Source organism: Plecotus auritus (assembly GCF_963455305.1).
Source record: "Plecotus auritus genome assembly, chromosome: 1".
In the NCBI taxonomy this organism is placed as follows: Eukaryota; Metazoa; Chordata; class Mammalia; order Chiroptera; family Vespertilionidae; genus Plecotus; species Plecotus auritus.
In genome coordinates this window covers 139,988,439-140,006,285 of record NC_137770.1, presented here as the reverse complement: position 1 = coordinate 140,006,285, position 17,847 = coordinate 139,988,439, and the positions used below count along the sequence as shown (strand labels likewise).

General features: G+C 39.0%; 1 protein-coding gene across 1 annotated transcript in view; it reads left to right on the top strand.

Annotated features, from left to right (window-relative positions):
- Positions 1 to 17,847, top strand: part of MYO3A (myosin IIIA) — a 240,178-nt gene that overhangs the window by 134,345 nt on the left and 87,986 nt on the right. Inside the window, exons 16-19 of the mRNA XM_080662723.1 lie at positions 1,266 to 1,364; positions 1,453 to 1,567; positions 9,071 to 9,197; positions 15,439 to 15,649. Coding sequence (XP_080518849.1) covers positions 1,266 to 1,364; positions 1,453 to 1,567; positions 9,071 to 9,197; positions 15,439 to 15,649 — 552 coding nt within the window. The remainder of the gene's footprint in view (positions 1 to 1,265; positions 1,365 to 1,452; positions 1,568 to 9,070; positions 9,198 to 15,438; positions 15,650 to 17,847) is intronic.

Genomic DNA, 17,847 nt, shown 5'->3' with positions numbered 1-17,847 from the left:
CAATGGCTGCCTAGGAGGTGGAGCTTTTGACGCTGACTGGCATAGAAACCGACCAATCAGAACCAAATTGGCCGGCAAGAGAGGGCAGTTGGAGGCAAGATCAGGCCTGCAGGGGAGGACAGTTGGGGGTGAGATCAGGCCGGCAGGGGAGGGCAGTTAGGGGTGATCAGGCAGGCAGAGGCAGTTAGGGACAATCAGGTCGGCAGGGGAGAGCAGTTGGGGGTGAGATCAGGGCAGCAGGGGAGGGTATTTGGGGGCAACCAAGCTGGCAGGGAAGGGCAGTTGGGGGTGAGATCAGGCTGGCAGGGGAGGGCAGTTAGGGGCGATCAGGCAGGCAGAGGCAGTTAGGAGCAATCAGGCAGGCAGGCAGGTGAGCGATTAGGAGCCAGCGGTCCCAGATTGCAAGAGGGATGTCCGATTGGAGAGGGTGCAGGCTGGCTGAGGGAACCCCCACCCCCTCTGTGCACGAAATTTGTGGACCGGGCCACTAGTTTAATATAAGTACTTTCAAAGGTGAGTAAATTGTGAATATAAGTTGCCTGGAGTATAGCTCCTGAGCTCAGTCCTCAGTGTGGAAAATTATCCTTTGGTCCTCAATTCAAAATATGGAAGGAAAGAATATTAGACAAATATGGTGAATAAGACATAGTAAGAACCCATCAGTGTAAGCCATTATTAGCAGTAGTAATCTTGATAGTTGTGTGAAGATTACAATAACATCTAGCACAGACATGAACATTGAAGATGTTCAGTAAATAGCAGCTACAGTACTATTATTGATGTGTGCCCTGTGCCCAGAACTTAATGGACATGCATGGGTGTCCTTTGCTACCCAAACCTAGAGGCACTTCGGGGTCTTATGCAGATGTGGAGATTTAACTGGTTCTCGGAACAATTTGTACTGCTCTCATAGCCATGTAAGACTCTTTCCTTCAAGCATTTGGGTAAAGTCTACCTAAGATGCAAAGTTTTGAGATTTAGATGGTGCCACCATGTTGCACAATGTCAGAGGGCACCAGTCACAGTGGGTTCCATGAAGCATCATTCACATCCAATAAACTCTGGAGCTATGCAATGATGCCCTGGGTTTGTAACCATAAAATTAATTTTTGTCATGAATGCTTATTAAAATATCATAGGATAAATGCTAGGAAATTGCACAATTAGGATTATATATTAAGCATGCTATGAATTAAGATTTTTCTAGCTGCCCTAAAGAACTATTCTTACTAACCACCTTATTGAAAAATGTCTTATTTTTTAAGTGGAGAAAAGAACTTCCATGTTTTTTACTACATCTATGCTGGTTTAGCTGAAAGGAAGAAACTAGCCCATTACAAATTGCCTGAAAACAAGCCTCCCAGGTAATTCAGCAGCATGTATGTTTCATAAATAACACTTTCCCTTTTCTACTTAATATTAGATTTTACCCATCCTTTCATATATTTTCAGATACCTACAAAATGACCACCTCAGAACAGTACAGGACATGATGAATAATAGTTTCTATAAATCTCAATATGAATTAATTGAGCAATGTTTCAAAGTCATAGGTTTTACAATGGAGGTGAGTATGAACGACATTTGAACCCGATTAGGAAATACCTTTTTATCATCACTAATTGCAAGAGTTAACATTTATGGAGTGATTAATGCATGCCGAGCAATGTGCTAACTGGTTTTACATAGGTCATCCTTTTAATTACTCAAATAACTTTATGAAATGACTAGAATTACGATGTTTACTTTATGGATAAGGAAGCAATGGCCTTAAGATATAATTGAATTTGGTTTTATTCTTAATCTTTTATTTTACTTATATTTGCATCTCCTGCATATATTACATTTTATATAAATGCATAAATGTGATCATATTACATGTTCTTTTTTAGTACAGTCTTTTTAGAACAACTTTATTAACATAATTCATATGCCATACAAGTCAGCCATATTAAAGTACATTTTAATGACTTGTAGTATATTCACAGATATCTGCATCCATCACCATCATCTTTTTTAGAATATTTTCATGTTTTAAATTTTTCACCCCAAAAGAAACATGCTATGATCAGTTCCTCTGCATTCCCATGCAACCTCTGCTTTCCATCACTATCGATCTCTTTATTCTGGACATTTCACATAAATAGAATGATGCCATATTCCATCCTTTGGGAGTGGTTTCTCTCGTTTGCTATAACATTTTCAAGCTTCATTCATTTTGTAGCATGTATCATTACTTTATTTCTTTTTATTGTTGAATAATATTTCATTTTTTGGCTATACCTTGTGTTATTTATCCATTCATCAGTTCAGGGACATTTAGGTTGCTTCTGTTTTTTGGCCATTATGAGTAGTACTGCTGTGAACATTGGTGTACATTTTTTATGTGGACGTAAGCTTTTATTTCTCTTTGGTATATAACTATGAGTGGGACTACTGGGGCATAAAGTAACACTATGTTTAACCTTTTGAGGAAGTGCCAGACTTTTCCAAAGCAGCTGTGCAGTTTTACATTTCAACCAACAGTGTATGAAGGTTCCAATTTCTCCATCTCCTCCCCAACATTTATTATATCTTTTTTATCATAGCCATCCTGGTGGGTGTGAAGTGGTTTGGATTTGCATTTCCCTAATGGCTTATGATACTGAACTTCTTTGCATGTACTGATTGATCATGTGTATATCTTCTTGACTAGAAATTAGGGCCCTGCATACAAGGAGGTGTTTAGGTAAATCAGGATAATCTTTGTCCATCAGGAAACATTTCACCTATTAGAGTTAATTTTTCTAGTGTGGCCTTCGTCCATAGCCAAAAGAAATTCAGATTTGATGAAGAGACTCCCTACCTGGCTGCTTTATAGCCCCACAACTTAGAGTCCCTCTTTGAGTTGTAAATAAACATTGCTACTAATTCTAGATGAATTAATTGATTGTATAGAGACGGGTCAATATTTTTCTTGTACTACAGAAACCACTGATATACTATCTTTATATTTAAACAAAAGAAACATTACTCCTATGGGTTTATGAGCACAAGATCACAGCCCTGAGCGAGTCATCATTCATAGAGAAAATATGGCTAGCATTCAGAACATAGCAAAAATATGTTCAATAAAAACCATACCAAAAAACCCACAAATTCTGTGCTCCACAGCCTGGCGTGTTATACTAATTAGTTTAATCCTAGTTTTGTGTGGACACCAACCCTTTCCTGGATGTGGCCACTTCCAGGTGCATCTTCCTCACTTCCCCTGGACAAAATTCAAATTCATATCTGGCTCCTCCCCTTCTGCTGCGTCCCTTTCCCAACCAAAGCTCTACCTAGCCCTGTCCTCACCCACACCTTACACCTGTGGAGGCCGTCAGTGTAAGCACTAGGGGGACCCAGTTTATTTAGGGGTGAAGTGAATTTTAAAAAAAGCAGCATTCACCTTTTCTCCAATCCTTGGTCTTAAGATGAATGTTGCTAGTGGTAGATGCTCCTTTAGACTGTGGTCTGACTCTTGTTTGCGTGGTGAGGAGAGAAGCTCTGGGCCTCTGTACTTCTTTTCCCTGCTTTTTGTCATCAGAAGAGCTGACCTTCTTACCAATTCCCTCCCCCAAAGGTTGCTATCTTAGAAGCAATGAATCATTTTTAATTAGTCTGTTTACTTCTAAGCCCCACTCATTAGAGGCAATGTTTCATTTATATTTGGTTCAACTCCTTTCTCTTGCTTGGTAGAACAATGTTTAGTAGCATTAAATGAAACCAGTCTTGCAGTTAGCATCCACTGACAAATAGATTTCATTTATTTAAAACTGTTTATTCCAAATGTCAACATACTCTGTTTATTGAACATCTGAACATTCGGCTTATGATAAAGGGAAATATAACAGCTGTTTCTGAAGCTGAAGCACAGTCACTGCTCATATTTTGTGAAGATGTGGTCTGGTTCAAGATGACTCTCCTGTGATGTGGGGGCTCCCGCCTAAAGCAGGGGTTGACTTCACAGGGCAGACTGACACAGTTTGGAGGCAGTAGAATGAAATCCACTCCTGTTTTTTGTTGTTTGCTTGTTTGTTTGTTTGTTTTGTTTTCCCACTGGCTTGCTTGGATTTGTCCTTTGTCTGTAGCTGCTTCAGTTCCATTTAGGGAAGAGGCAACTTTCAATATCAAGTGAAGTGGCCTGATTCTCACATCCTCTGAGCACAGCTTGCTGCCTTCACAGTTTTCTGTAGCACAGTTGTGGTGATTCTCGAATATAAAGTCTCTCTTTCTCTGTTTTTATACCTTGATGTTTCTCTGATTGGTGTTGACAGCACCCACAGTTTGTGTCCCTTGTAGGTTTGTTATTCAGCACAATTCAGGAAAATCAAAATGGGATAGTCTCAAAAAATAACAAAATGTAAAACTCCAAAATTTTTCTAACCATGTATTTCCTATGTCATTTTCCTGCCATAGTTTTAAAATAAATTTTAGTAGTTTTATGATTCAACTCATTTCGAGGCAATTTTTGCTGTGTCATGACAGGAATTTTTGTTTCTTTGTAGAAAGTCATATGTCTTACATCTAAGCTGAGGATGTGTGTGTTTTTTTCTCCTTTAATTTTGCTTATCTTTTTTATGATAGTCTAAAATCACAATCTGGCACATTTTCTTTGGATTACCAGTTATGACTTTAGTTACAATCAAATAATATTTTTGAAAAAAAATGTTTAAGTATTTTAAAGCGTGACACAAAGTGTTGAATTTCTGTGAAATACTTCATTTATAAAAATTGTTTTGGTCAGGGTAGGAGGTGCATGTATTCATTTGATAATTTAAAAATAATCATTTGATGCCTAGTTGTCTTCATTCAAATACATAAAATAAATTATAATTCTACAGTTTTATAATTCAACATTGTTTACTTGAATGGAACGACAGGACAAATAAAGCCAGTTATTTAAAATAAAAGTAATTCTATATTAATGAGTCATATCTGTGAGTTAAAGTCTTTGGCACTGCTTGTCTCTGGCTGTGTATCTCGAGATCAATAACCTCTCTGCTCTAACTGTATCAGTAAAAGGAGGGCAGAGAAGTGGTTTATTTCTGAGTCGCTATCTATGACTCAAATTGAGGGCTATTTAATTTCATTCTAATTTTTGCAGACTGTTCATGTCATTTTATTGCTTTAGGTATCTGCAAAAATCAGCATAAGCATATAGAAGTATTAATATGCCTTTAAACAGCTACAAATGCTGATTACAGAGCCCACCCACTCCTATTTGCCTGGTATATGGTCTCTGATAGCATCTGGTCCTGTACTAATGGCCCCAGTCTGCTCCTCCCCATCCTGCCTTCTCTGTTCTTTCTTAAGAGTAGCATCAGCATCTTGGCTTTCCTAGGACTGAAATGGGTAGTGCCACATCCCCCAGCCTGGGCTAATGTCACGGTCCATGGTGACACCCACCTACATTGAGGACTATATGTTGTCACCTTTCTCACTCCTCTCTCGAATGGATTTCAGTTAAGCAACAAGTATGAGTTGAGGCTTTAAGAAAAGACATGGTACATGTCACCAGAGGGATGCTGTACCAAACTCAGTCCATCCAGCTGGGGTGTGGCTTCCATTCCCAAAACAACATCAGAGAAAGGGGATCGTGCATTTTCCAATGAGAAGACTCTACACTTAGAGGAGTTTAATTGGCTTTTGGAAGAAAAACACTTGGCTTAGTATGGTCTTGTTATTCTCATAAAATCTGACCACTAACCCAGGATGCAAAGCCTGCGACCAAAAAGGTAGACAACTAGAATTTTTTTAAAAAATCTTAGGAAGAGGAGCAAAAACTGAGAAGCATAGAGTGAAAGTCTTCAAGGTAAATAAGAGAGAAATTGTTTTGAAAGTGAAGGAAATTTTCCTGTCACTTGACTGATACAAAAGAAAACAATTTGACCAGCATGTCTAAGTGCTGTCTGAGTGCCAACTGTGTTCCAAGCCCTGTGCTAGTATCAGAGATATGAACTACTCACAGTCTCTATTCTCAACAAGTTTATTATCTGATAGAAGAAACATACACTAAGCAAAGTTTCAATAAAACGTAATTACATGATTAAAACAATACAGAAACATGAAGTATCTATATAATAAAAACCCAGTGGTCGTAACGCTGTAACGACCAACAACTGGTCACCAGGAAGCTGTGTGCGTGCGTGGCGAGGCGCACTCGGGTGGACGGGGACTTGACTCTGGGTCCTGCAGTGCCGGCGGGACTTGGGGGAGTCCTGTGGCACTGGCGGGACTCAGGGATCCCAGGTCTTGCACGATTTTCCGCAGGTCTGGGTCTCGTGCAATTTCACGCGCTGGGTTACTAGTTGGTCAATAAGTTGTAAGAAGGAAGTATGTGTAAAGAATGGGGACAAGCCCTGGCCAGGTGGCCAGTTGGTTGGAGCATCATCCTGTGCACCAAAAGGTAAAGTGTTCAAGTCCTCATTAGGGTGCATAAGAGAGGCTACCAATCTATGTTTCTCTTTCAAATCTGTGTCCCTTTCTCTCTCTCTTCCTCTATCTAAAAATCAATAAAGACATATCCTTGGATGAGGATTAAAAAGAAAAAGAATGAGGACAAAATTTAAAAATGGGCAAAGCACCTGAATCAGCACATCTCCAGAGGACATATAGATGGCCAATAGGCATATAAAAAGAGGCTCAATGTCACTAATTGTCAGAGAAATACAAATTAAAACCACAATGAGATAGCACCCCACACCTGTCAGAATGGCAATCATCAATGAATCCACAAATGACAAGTGTTTGTGATGATGTGGAGAAAATAGAGACCTCCTCAAACACTGTTAGTGGGAGTGCAGACTGGTGCAGCCACTGTAGAAAACAGTATGGATCTTTCTCAAAAAATTAGAAATGGAACTGCCTCTTAACCCAGTGATTCCACTTCTAGGAATTTATTCAAAGAAGCACAAAACACTAATTCAAAAGAAAGTATGGATCCGTATGTTCATTGCAGCATTATTTACAATAGCCAAGATATGGAAGCATCCTAAGTGTCTATCAGTAGATGAGTGGATAAAGAAAATGTAGTACATATATACAATGGAGTACCACTTGGCCATAATAAAGAATGAAATCTTACCATTTGTGACAGTATGGATGGACCTACAAGGTATTATGCTAAGTGAAGTAAGTCACTTAGCATGGGAGAATCACTGTGATAGCTGTGTGGAAGACAGATTGTATAGTGTCAAGCTGAGAAATAATTATTAATCATGAACTCTATATCATTTTATTCGAGAATATATTTTTAATTTATTTTTAATATAATTTGATAGTGTTATATTCTACCTTTTATTTCAGTTAGATTGTGAGTGTGGTATGCTCTATTATGGCCATGTTCCTTTCTCCTTCTGAGCAGGTCACACATTGAGGCTGATAAAGCCATCAGGAAAGAAGGTGCTTTGTCTTACAGCATTATGCTCCATGTCTCAAAGTCACTTAACAAAGAAACTTTTGGAATATTAAGTTTTATAAATCAAATATATCCTATATTTTGTAAAGAACCACAAGATGATATATTCATCCTACTTTCCCTGGCTTTCCCCCCACAATGATATTGATTGTCCTATATAATAAAACCCTAATATGCAAATCAACCAAACGCTAGAACAAATGATTGCTATGACGTGCACTGACGACCAGGGGGCAGATGCTCAACGCAGAAGCTGCCCTACAGTGATCAGTGTGCTCCCACAGGGGGAGCACCGCTCAGCCAGAACCTGGGTTCCCTGCTTCTTAGACCTAAGTACTGCGAGAGGGCGCAGGCCAATGGGCCTCTAGTCTGCCATTAGAAGCACACTTACTCTTTGATTACACAAACCATGAGCCATTGCTCTCTAAAACTCTGACACCACATGCTGATGAGGATTCATTCAACAAATATATTTATATATTCACTAGAAGCCCGATGCACGAAGATTCGTGCTAGAATGGACTTTCCTTTCCCTGGCTGCCGGCACCACCTTTCCACTCCGGCCCAGTCCCTTTCCGCTCAGGCCCCAGAGCCACCTCTTTCCACTCTGGCCCTGCCTTCCCACACTGCCCAGAGGCCCTGAGAGACCAGGGGTGGGACAGAATGCCTGCATCACGCCCCCCGTCACTCAGCACCTGTGTATGCAAATTAACCGCCATCTTTGTTGGGTTAATTTGTATATCACTCCTGATTGGCTGGTGGCGTAGTGGAGGTACGGTCAGTTTACATGTTTGTCTATTATTAGGTAAGATTGAACGTATATTTATATATCAATGAATAAATATTCCTGAAGATATTTTTCATATCCAGCTTTTATCTTGACTTGGAATGTTTGAGTGGATGAGATAATTATTTTTTGTTGAATGTAGGAGATGGGCTAAAATAAATGCAGCAAAATAAGAAAGCAATAAAGGATTTTCTCTCTTTCCTGTTCCTCACTGCACCATGAACATAGTTGGAATAACACCTAGAATTGCCATAGACTCCTTGACAAAATGCCTCCAGGGCCTCCTACCTATTTTTTTTTTTTTTTTTGAAAGGAACATATGTGTTTTTTTTACCTTGTCGGGTATTTGTTTTATTTTTTTTTTAATCTTTATTGTTGAACTCCTACCTATTCTTAAACCACACATACTCTGATTTTGGTACTGGGCTCTTTTGAATTTTCTTCCTTAACTATATCCACACATACAACCTCACTTTTAAGATTGACTCAAGGAAAAGGAACATATATGGAAATGACCATATTAATGTCAAAAGTTAAGTTTTGCATGGATAAATTTCTCTGTGGCCTAATGATTTAGCTATTTCTACTTGCTCCTCATTTCTATTTACATTCATAAAATATTTTTAGCATTCACTGAGAAAAAGATACCATGCTCACCTCTAAAATGAATGAAAGAGGAGAGCAAACTTGGATCCATGCCACGTGGGTCTCTTAGTTTGACATTGTAGTCTGCAGGGTTACCTTCTTATTCTGGAGCCTAAGGGTTCTCCCCAGTTTGTCCCCACACATACTTGCCATATTCAAGGGCATAGTGATTCTAACATTTGTGTGGTGTGTTTCAGCAACTTGGAAGTGTATACAGTATACTTGCTGCCATCTTGAATGTTGGGAACATTGAATTTTCCTCAGTGGCAACTGAACACCAGGTGGACAAGAGCCACATTTCCAATCTTGCTGCTCTGGAGAACTGTGAGTTCTATTATCTTCCATTCTAAACTGAACTCTTTTAAAAAAAAGCCTGACGACATACTGTAAATGTCATATAAGGATAATTTTAAGTAATTGTACTTTTATGGAATCTTTAAAAATAATACTTAGATTCCATTTGTATGAAGTGGGAAGTTTTTGAAGTCCACTATTTGAAACAAATCTTCATGCCTCCAAATTCACTGATTACTGGAGAAAACATTTCTAAAGACTATGCTCTCATGACTATTTTAGGATCCATTTAATTTCAAAGAAAAACACAGAAAATTTAATTAAAATTTAGTTAACTGATCTAAAAAGAATTAAAGCTTTTTTTGTTATAAATTTAGCATCTGTACCATTTTGTAGGTAATAAAGATGTATATTTATTTTCTTACTGCACCAGGGGTCCTCAAACTACGGCCCGCGGGCCACATGCAGCCCGCCGAGGACATTTATCCAGCCCGCCGGGTGCCGCTGCCTGTCCTGCTTCGCAGCCGACTCGACCCGGGCCCACAATGCGCACAGGAATTTGTTCATAGTTTTTTTTTTAAACTATAGTCCGGCCCTCCAATGGTCTGAGGGACAGTGAACTGGCCCCCTGTTTAAAAAGTTTGAGGACCCCTGGTAGACTTTGTTCACATATTCATCCTGGGTTGATTAAATTTGCAGTCATTTTCTACATAAAAAAAAAGTACATCATGGTATTTTTTCAAATCAGTTTTTCTCTTACTTGCAGAGTTTGATGTTTAATGCCAATAATTTGTCTCCCCACTGATATCATCCAATGACATAGCTTTTTTACTAGTATTTTGATTACACCTATTTTTTATTATCAGTGTATGTCCCCATAATACCAGATTTGTTATAAGTTTCATTCATAACATAGGAAATCATGATATAAATTTTATTTATATATTTTTCTGGCTTATATATACTCATGAACCGAATGAGATGTTTTAGGGTAATTTGAGAGACCAAATGCCCAATCATCCTGGTCTGGACCTGTCCCTACATTTCCATCCCACTGTATCTCAGGAACCAGGTTGGTAATACAGCAGAACAAATGTCTGAGGTTGACATGTACCTAGGAACCTGTTACGATATTTTTTTAATTTATCTTTACTGTTGAAGGGTATTACAGATGTTCCCCATTGCCCCCTCCACTCGTTCCTACCCCATACCAGACCTTTACCATACTGTTGTCTGTGTCTATGGGTTATGCATATATGCATATAAGTTCTTTGGTTATTCTCTGCCTGCCCCTCTGAGATCTGTCAGTCTGTGCCATGCCTCCATGCCTTTGGGCCCATTTTGTTCATCAGTTTATTTTGTTCATTAGATTCCACATGTAAGTGAGATCATGTGAGACTTGTCTTTCTCTGACTGGATTATTTTGCTTACCATAATATTCTCCAGGTCCCTCCATGCTGTTTCAAAGGGTAAGAGATCCTTCTTTTTTCACAGCTGCATAGTATTCCATTGTGTAAATGTCCCACAGCTTGTTTATCCACTCATCTACTGATGGGCACTTTGGGTGCTTCCAGATCTTAGCTATTGTAAATTGTGCTGCTATGAGCATAGGGGTGCCTATACTCATAGTATTCTTTCTGGTTGGTGTTTCAGGGTTCTTCAGATATATTTCTAGAAGTGGAATCACTGAGTCAAATAGCAGTTTGATTTTTAATTTTTTAAGAAAATTCCATACTGTTTTCCACCAGTCTGCATTCCTACCGGCAGTGTAGTGGCATTCCCTTTTCTCCACAACCTTGACAAAGCACTTGCTGTCTGTTGAATGATTGATGGTTGCCAGTCTGGCAGGTGTGAGGTGATAACCTCATTGTCATTTTAATATGCATCTCTCAGATGATTAGAGACTTTGAGCACTTTTTCATATGTCTCTTGGATGTCTGTATGTCATCTTTGGAGAAGTGTCTATTTAAGTCCTTTGCCCATTTTTTCCCCATTGATTTTTTGTTTGCTTGTTTTATTTTGTTTTTTGGAGAGTGGAATGGAGGGAGAAAGAAGAGAGTGGAAGAGAGAGACAGAGAGAAACATCTATGTGAGAGAAACACATCGATTGGTTGCCTCCTGTATGTCCCCCAATCCGGGCTGAGGGTCAAACCCAGGTACATGCCCTTGACTGGGAATCAAACCTGTGACCCTTCTGTGTGTAAGCTGATGCCCTAACCACTGAGAGACACCAGCCAAGGCTGCCCATTTTTTAATTGGATTGTTTGTCTTCCTTTTGTTGCGTTATATGAGTTCTTTGTATATTTTTTGAAAATTAACTCTTATCCAATGTATTATCGGCAAATATGTTCTCCCATACAGTGGGTTCCCTTTGCATTTTGAGGATGATTTCTTTCATGAAACCATAAAAATCTTAGACGAAAACAGACAGCAAAATCTTAAACATCTCATGCAGCAGAATTTTCACAGATACATCTTCTAGAATAAGAGAAACAAAGAAAAAAAAAAACAAATGAGACTATATCAAACTAAAAAGTTGTTCTGATAAACGTAATTGGCACCTAAGACATTATCAGAAGTGTAACAACCAGAAAACTCCAGTAATAGGATTAAAATCTCACTATCTGATCATAATTAGAAGAGTTGTCAGCAGCCAACATAATGAGTTACAATAGAGGTTTTTGTGGCTATGATTATACTTAGAAACAAACTAAAAACATGATATTGATGATTGAAAACCTATTTCTGAATAGCAGGAGAGTCATATAGGTCTGAAAGGTTAAAATTAATACAAATATAGTTAAAATTAATTAAAGTACTTTCTGGAATAGCCATCATGGAAAGTAGAAATTTTACTAATTTACATTAAAATTATTTATAATTAAAATTACAAGGAATTATCTTTAAACCAAGGCCATGTTTCCAGATGATTTTACAAGTGCATTGCTTCAATTAGGCACCAGTTCTATCCATTCTTTTCATTAAATACCAGAGGCCTGGTGCACGAATTCGTGCATGAGTGGGGTTCCTCAGCCTGGCAGGCGATTGGTGCTGATTGGGGCTGTCTCGCCTAGTCCCCATCAGGGCCGATCAGGGCTGGCCAGCCAAGGGGGAGGGACCCCGGGAGGTTGGCCAGCCATAGGAGGTTGGCTGTGGGAGCACACTGACCACCAAGGGGCAGCTCCTGCGTTGAGCATCTGCCCCCTCGTGGTCAGTGCACATCATAGCAACCGGTCATTCAGTCAACCAGTTGTAATGGTCACCTAGGCTTTTATATGTATAGATTTATCAAATCTGACCACTTCTCTTTATCTCTATCATCATCCTTGTCATCCAAGACAATATCACCTCTCACCTAGTGACCTTCCAATTGCTCATTCTACATCAGTTCTTTATTTTTTCCAGTCCATTTTCCACAACTCATTCTGAAACTACTTAAAGAATCTATAAGTGGGCTCTCTCAATCTCCCTCTTCCTCTCCCTGTTCCTCGCCCTTCCCCACTTCTGCTCTTATCTCGCCTCCTCCCCTTTCCTCTCCTCCTCCCTCTATATTCTCTCTTAAGTTTCTTGATTAGCTTCCCATATCCCCTGTATGAAGACCATCAAGACTAGGACTTTGTTTTACAAGGTATTATACTTAGCAGTATAATGCCTGGCATGAAGTGGACATCCAATGACTATATATCCAATGAATAACATGGGATGTAAATAGGTACACCAATCAATGGGAGACACTGTTCAGAAACAAATCCAAGTAAAATTGCCAGAAATGGCATTACAAATCACTAATAGTGTTGCAGGGACCACCAACTGACTAACCATTTGGGTGAGAGGAGATTTGAATCCTTCTCATAAGCCATGTACCAAAATCAATGCCAAATGTATATCAATCTAAATGCAAAAAGAAAGGTATAAAAACACAAGACAAAATGTATTTATATAATCCTGAGATAAGGAAATACTTGAAGGACTTTATGTGAAAAACAGAAAAAACAGAAACTATTTTTTAAATGGATATTTGACTACATAAAAAATTAAAACTTTCATATTAAAAAAAACAAATGAAATTGCAATGAAAATCAAGGGAAAATATTTGCAATATGTATCAAAACATTCTCTTTATGCTATAAGGTGCTCTCATAAATTGATTAGGAAAAGATGAACATATCAATGAAAAAAGGCAGTTTACAAAATAGAGCCACAAATCACTAAGAAAAATATGAAAAAGGACAAAGTATTCAGCTTTACTAGGAATCAATAAAAAAACAAATTGAAAGAGACATTTTTTTCTCTATCAAACTGGCCATTGTTTAAAATAATCTCTGGTGTCCATTAAATTCTGTTGAAATTGTGTGTGTTTTAATTTGGCTGATAGGAGTATAATTGGTTCAGAGTGTGTGGAGTGGCTAAATAGTATGTATCAAAGGTTTGAATATGTTTATATACTTTGAACCAAATGCTGAATTTAGAAAATCTATGCTAAGAAAATAATACAAAACAAGAACACAGATTCATGCCCAAAATATTTGTCCCATCATTCTTCACAATTATGAACACATGGAAGCAATATAAAAATCCAACAATTTAAAAATGATTACTATATTATGATACCAGAATATTGTGTAACAATTTAAATTATAATTAGAAGCAATATTCAACAAAATAAAAAAATGCTAAAGATACTACATTAAGATAAAATGTACATGCAGAATAATGGCAATAAAATGCCTAGAAGGAAAGAAATGTAGAATGTTAATGTGAAAAAAATATTTTGTTTAAATAAGGGCCAGCAATCTTTGCCACAAAACTAAGGAATACCTTGATCCAAATGCTCAAAGTAAATTCACTATGTTCAAAATATTTTAAAAGAAAAACTAATTTGAAAACTTAGCCTATCTATCATGTAATAGTTTGAGTTATTTTCAATTTATTTATTTATTTGTTTATTTACTTATTTATTTAAATATATCCTCACTTGAGAATATATTTATTGATTTTAGAGAGAAAAGAAGGAAGAGAGAAAGAGAAAAAGAGAGAGAGACAGAGCCAGATATGAAACAGAAACATCCACCTGTTGCCTCCTGTACACCTCCCCGCCCCCTACTTGAGATTGAACCTGCAACCTAGGTTTGTGCCCTGACTAGGAATCAAACCCGCAACCTTTTGATGTATGAGATGACGCCCCAATCAACTGAGCCACCTGGCCAGGGCAAGATGTTTATTTTTAAAAACTGAGTTTTGTTCACTGATGTTAAGTACTATTAATTTAAAACTCCCTGTGATAATAAATGTTTGTTCAGGCATCAAGTTTTAAAAATATTTAGTAATTGAAATATGTAACTGAATGGTAGTATGAAAGAAGGTATATGAATGTCATGATAGGCGTATGTTCTTTGGGTTGTATATTGCAGAAGGTACATAAAATACATTTTTTGGGGTATAGCCCTGAAGTCTAGGTAACCTTCCAATTAATTTCTACCTTTTGAAAATCTTTATATAATAGTGGTATTCAAATTTATACCACGTCTATTAATGTTTTTAAATTATTTAACATAATTCAGTGAAATTATGTTTGGCATCTTACAACCACTCACATTTGACCAGTCAAAAGAAATACAGAAAAATAATCAAGAAGAGACATAGGACTATTAGTGAACCGTAACTTATTTTTACACTAGGGGCTGAGTGCGTGAATTCATGCACCTTGAAAGGAACTGTGGTCCGCGAGGCTGCGGTAGGCATAGGGGCAGGTCTCGGTCCATCCTCTGTGCCTCTGCCTAGCCTCTTCTGCTGCAGTCCCTGGTCCCCTGTCTGCCGGCAGCTCCGCTCCTACCACCACCGCTCCCACACGCTGACGGCACCAAGTGATAGGGACCGGTGCTGGGCACCAGCTGCAGGTGCAAGTGCCAGGTGGGACCAACAAGCGTGGGAGCAAAGAATTTTCAGTAACCATCAGAGGCTCGCCCCGACGACAGCGACTGGCACCCCACTTTGGTCTGGTGCCCCCACTCACCTGCTCCACCATCCCACCATGGCCAACGCCTGCCATGTTCCACACACGCCCCCTGGTGGTCAGCACACGTCATAGTGACCAGTTGTTTGGTTGTTCCGCTGTTCGGTCTATTTGCATATTAGCCTTTTATTACATAGGATTATAAAATCTTTGCATATTTCATATCATATCAAGAGGATGAATTAAGACATTTTCTTTCTCTGGAAAGTTTCTTCATTGCCATAATTTCTTCTAACCACACATCTGTTTATTTTTTAGCTGCTTCTTTGCTTTGCATTCAGGCAGATGAGCTACAAGAAGCCCTCACCTCCCACTGTGTGGTCACTAGAGGAGAAACCATTATACGACCCAACACTGTAGAAAAAGCTACTGATGTCAGAGATGCTATGGCTAAAACTTTATATGGCCGTCTCTTTAGTTGGATAGTTAATCGCATTAACAGCTTGTTGAAGCATGATACATCACCAAGGTAAAAATTTTTTTGGACACATTTTTTTCCCAAATGTCAGGTGATGTAAATCTATGTTGTTTTTATTGATTTATATCAGAGTCCCATTGAAGATGTTTCTAGTCAGTATCATTTAATTTATTAACATTATATTTCAATAGGTATACTTTATTTCCTAATACTACCAATTCATTGTGCCAGTAATATGAATAAACATAATAGAAAGTGAATTTTTTAAAATATATTTTTATTGATTTCAGAGATGAAGGGAGAGGGAGAGAGAGATAGAAACATCAATGATGAGAGAGAATCATTGATTGGCTGCTTCCTACACACCCTCCACTGGGGATCGAGCCCATAATCCGGGGGGCATGTGCCCTTGACTGTAATTGAACCTGGGACTCTTCAGTCTGCAGACCAACGCTCTATCCACTGAGCCAAACCAGCTAGGGCAGAAAGTGAATTTTTAATGTGACATCTTACTATTAATTTATATCTTTTAATTAGAGGGTGTAATTAGAAGGTGTACTTCACATGTACTGTGAAGTGCTTGCCATTTTATACTTGTATAAAATGTCAGTTCAGCAGTTTTTTGTTTTTGTTTTGAGGTTCTGAATTAAATTTTGAAGGCAAACAAAAACTTTTTTTCATATTTTAACTTTCACTATAATCCTGGAGAGGTATGTGTTATGACTGTCAATGAAATTTGGTTCAGAAATGCTCTAAATAACTAGTAAATGGTACATTCAGGATATAAACAACGTTATGTGATCATAGTCTACACCCTGCCTGGTGCCTTATCTTAAATAAAGTTAACCGTAGCCATCATTGTGTGCTTTCTATGTGCAGGGATTGTGCATAGATATCTTTCACTTACATCTAAAGTTTTGTTCTGCCATAAATTATACAACCTTTAGAACAGGGGTCCTCAAACTTTTTAAACAGGGGGCCAGTTCACTGTCCCTCAGACCATTGGAGGGCCAGACTATAGTTTAAAAAAAAAACTATGAACAAATTCCTATGTGCATTGCGGGCCCAGGACGAGTCGGCTGCTAAGCAGGACAGGCAGCGGCACCCGGCGGGCCGGATAAATGTCCTCGGCGGGCCGCATGTGGCCCGCAGGCTGTAGTTTGAGGACCCCTGCTTTAGAAATTTGAAAATGAATAAAGAAGATGGATACCTGCCTTAAGATCACTTCATTCACACTTGCTTATCTATAACTAGTGGCTTGGTGCACAAAATTTGTGCACAGGAGGAGGAGGGGGTGTCCCTCAGCCTGGCCTGCACCCTCTCTAATCTGGGACCCCTTGGGGGATGTCTGACTGCCGGTTTAGGCCCAATCCCACAGGATCTTGCCTAAACTGGCAGTTGGACATCCTTCTCACAATCCGGGACTGCTGGCTTCTAACCGCTCACCTGCCTGCCTGCCTGATCACCCCTAACCACTCTGCCTGCTGGCCTGCTCATCCCCCAACTGCCCCTCCACCCCGCTGGCCTGATCACCCCTAACTGCCCTCCCCTTCTGGCCTGATCACCCCTAACTGCCTCTGCCCTCAGCCCTGCCACCATGGCTTTGTCCAGTAGGATGTCCAGAAGGTCTCCTGGAAGGTCTTCTGTTCTAATTAGCATATTACACTTAATTAGACCAGACGACCTTCTGGATGAAGCCAGGGCTTCAAGGGAAGCCCAGGTCCCAGGTACCTACTGGCAGCTGGAGGGAAGCCTGGGCTGGCACCCGGGGGAAAGAAGGTCTACTCTTGCATGAATTTCGTGCATCAGGCCTCTATTTAAATATAAAAGACCATTTTATATACATTTCAGGATGCAATTTATTGTTATTTTGCCACTGAAATACACATTGCACCATAATATGATCCAGTCAAAATTATCTTCAAATTGCTTCTTTACCTCCCTGCTAAACTGTGTGCTATCTGACTGGATGTAATATATATTAATATACATGATAGTTATTTAGCTCAGTGAAATCCTGTGGAACAGAGATGGCAAAAGAATAATCATTTTGACTAAACCAATATAAATTTTAACTAGACATTTTGCCTCATATCCTATATAATAAAGAGGTAATATGCATATTGACTGTCATGCTATTGCACAAGATGGCCGCCCCCATGTGGTCACAAGATGGCCACCACAGATGGCCAGCAGGGGAGGGCAGTTGTGGGTGATCAGGCCAGCAGGGTAGGGCAGTTAGGGGTGAC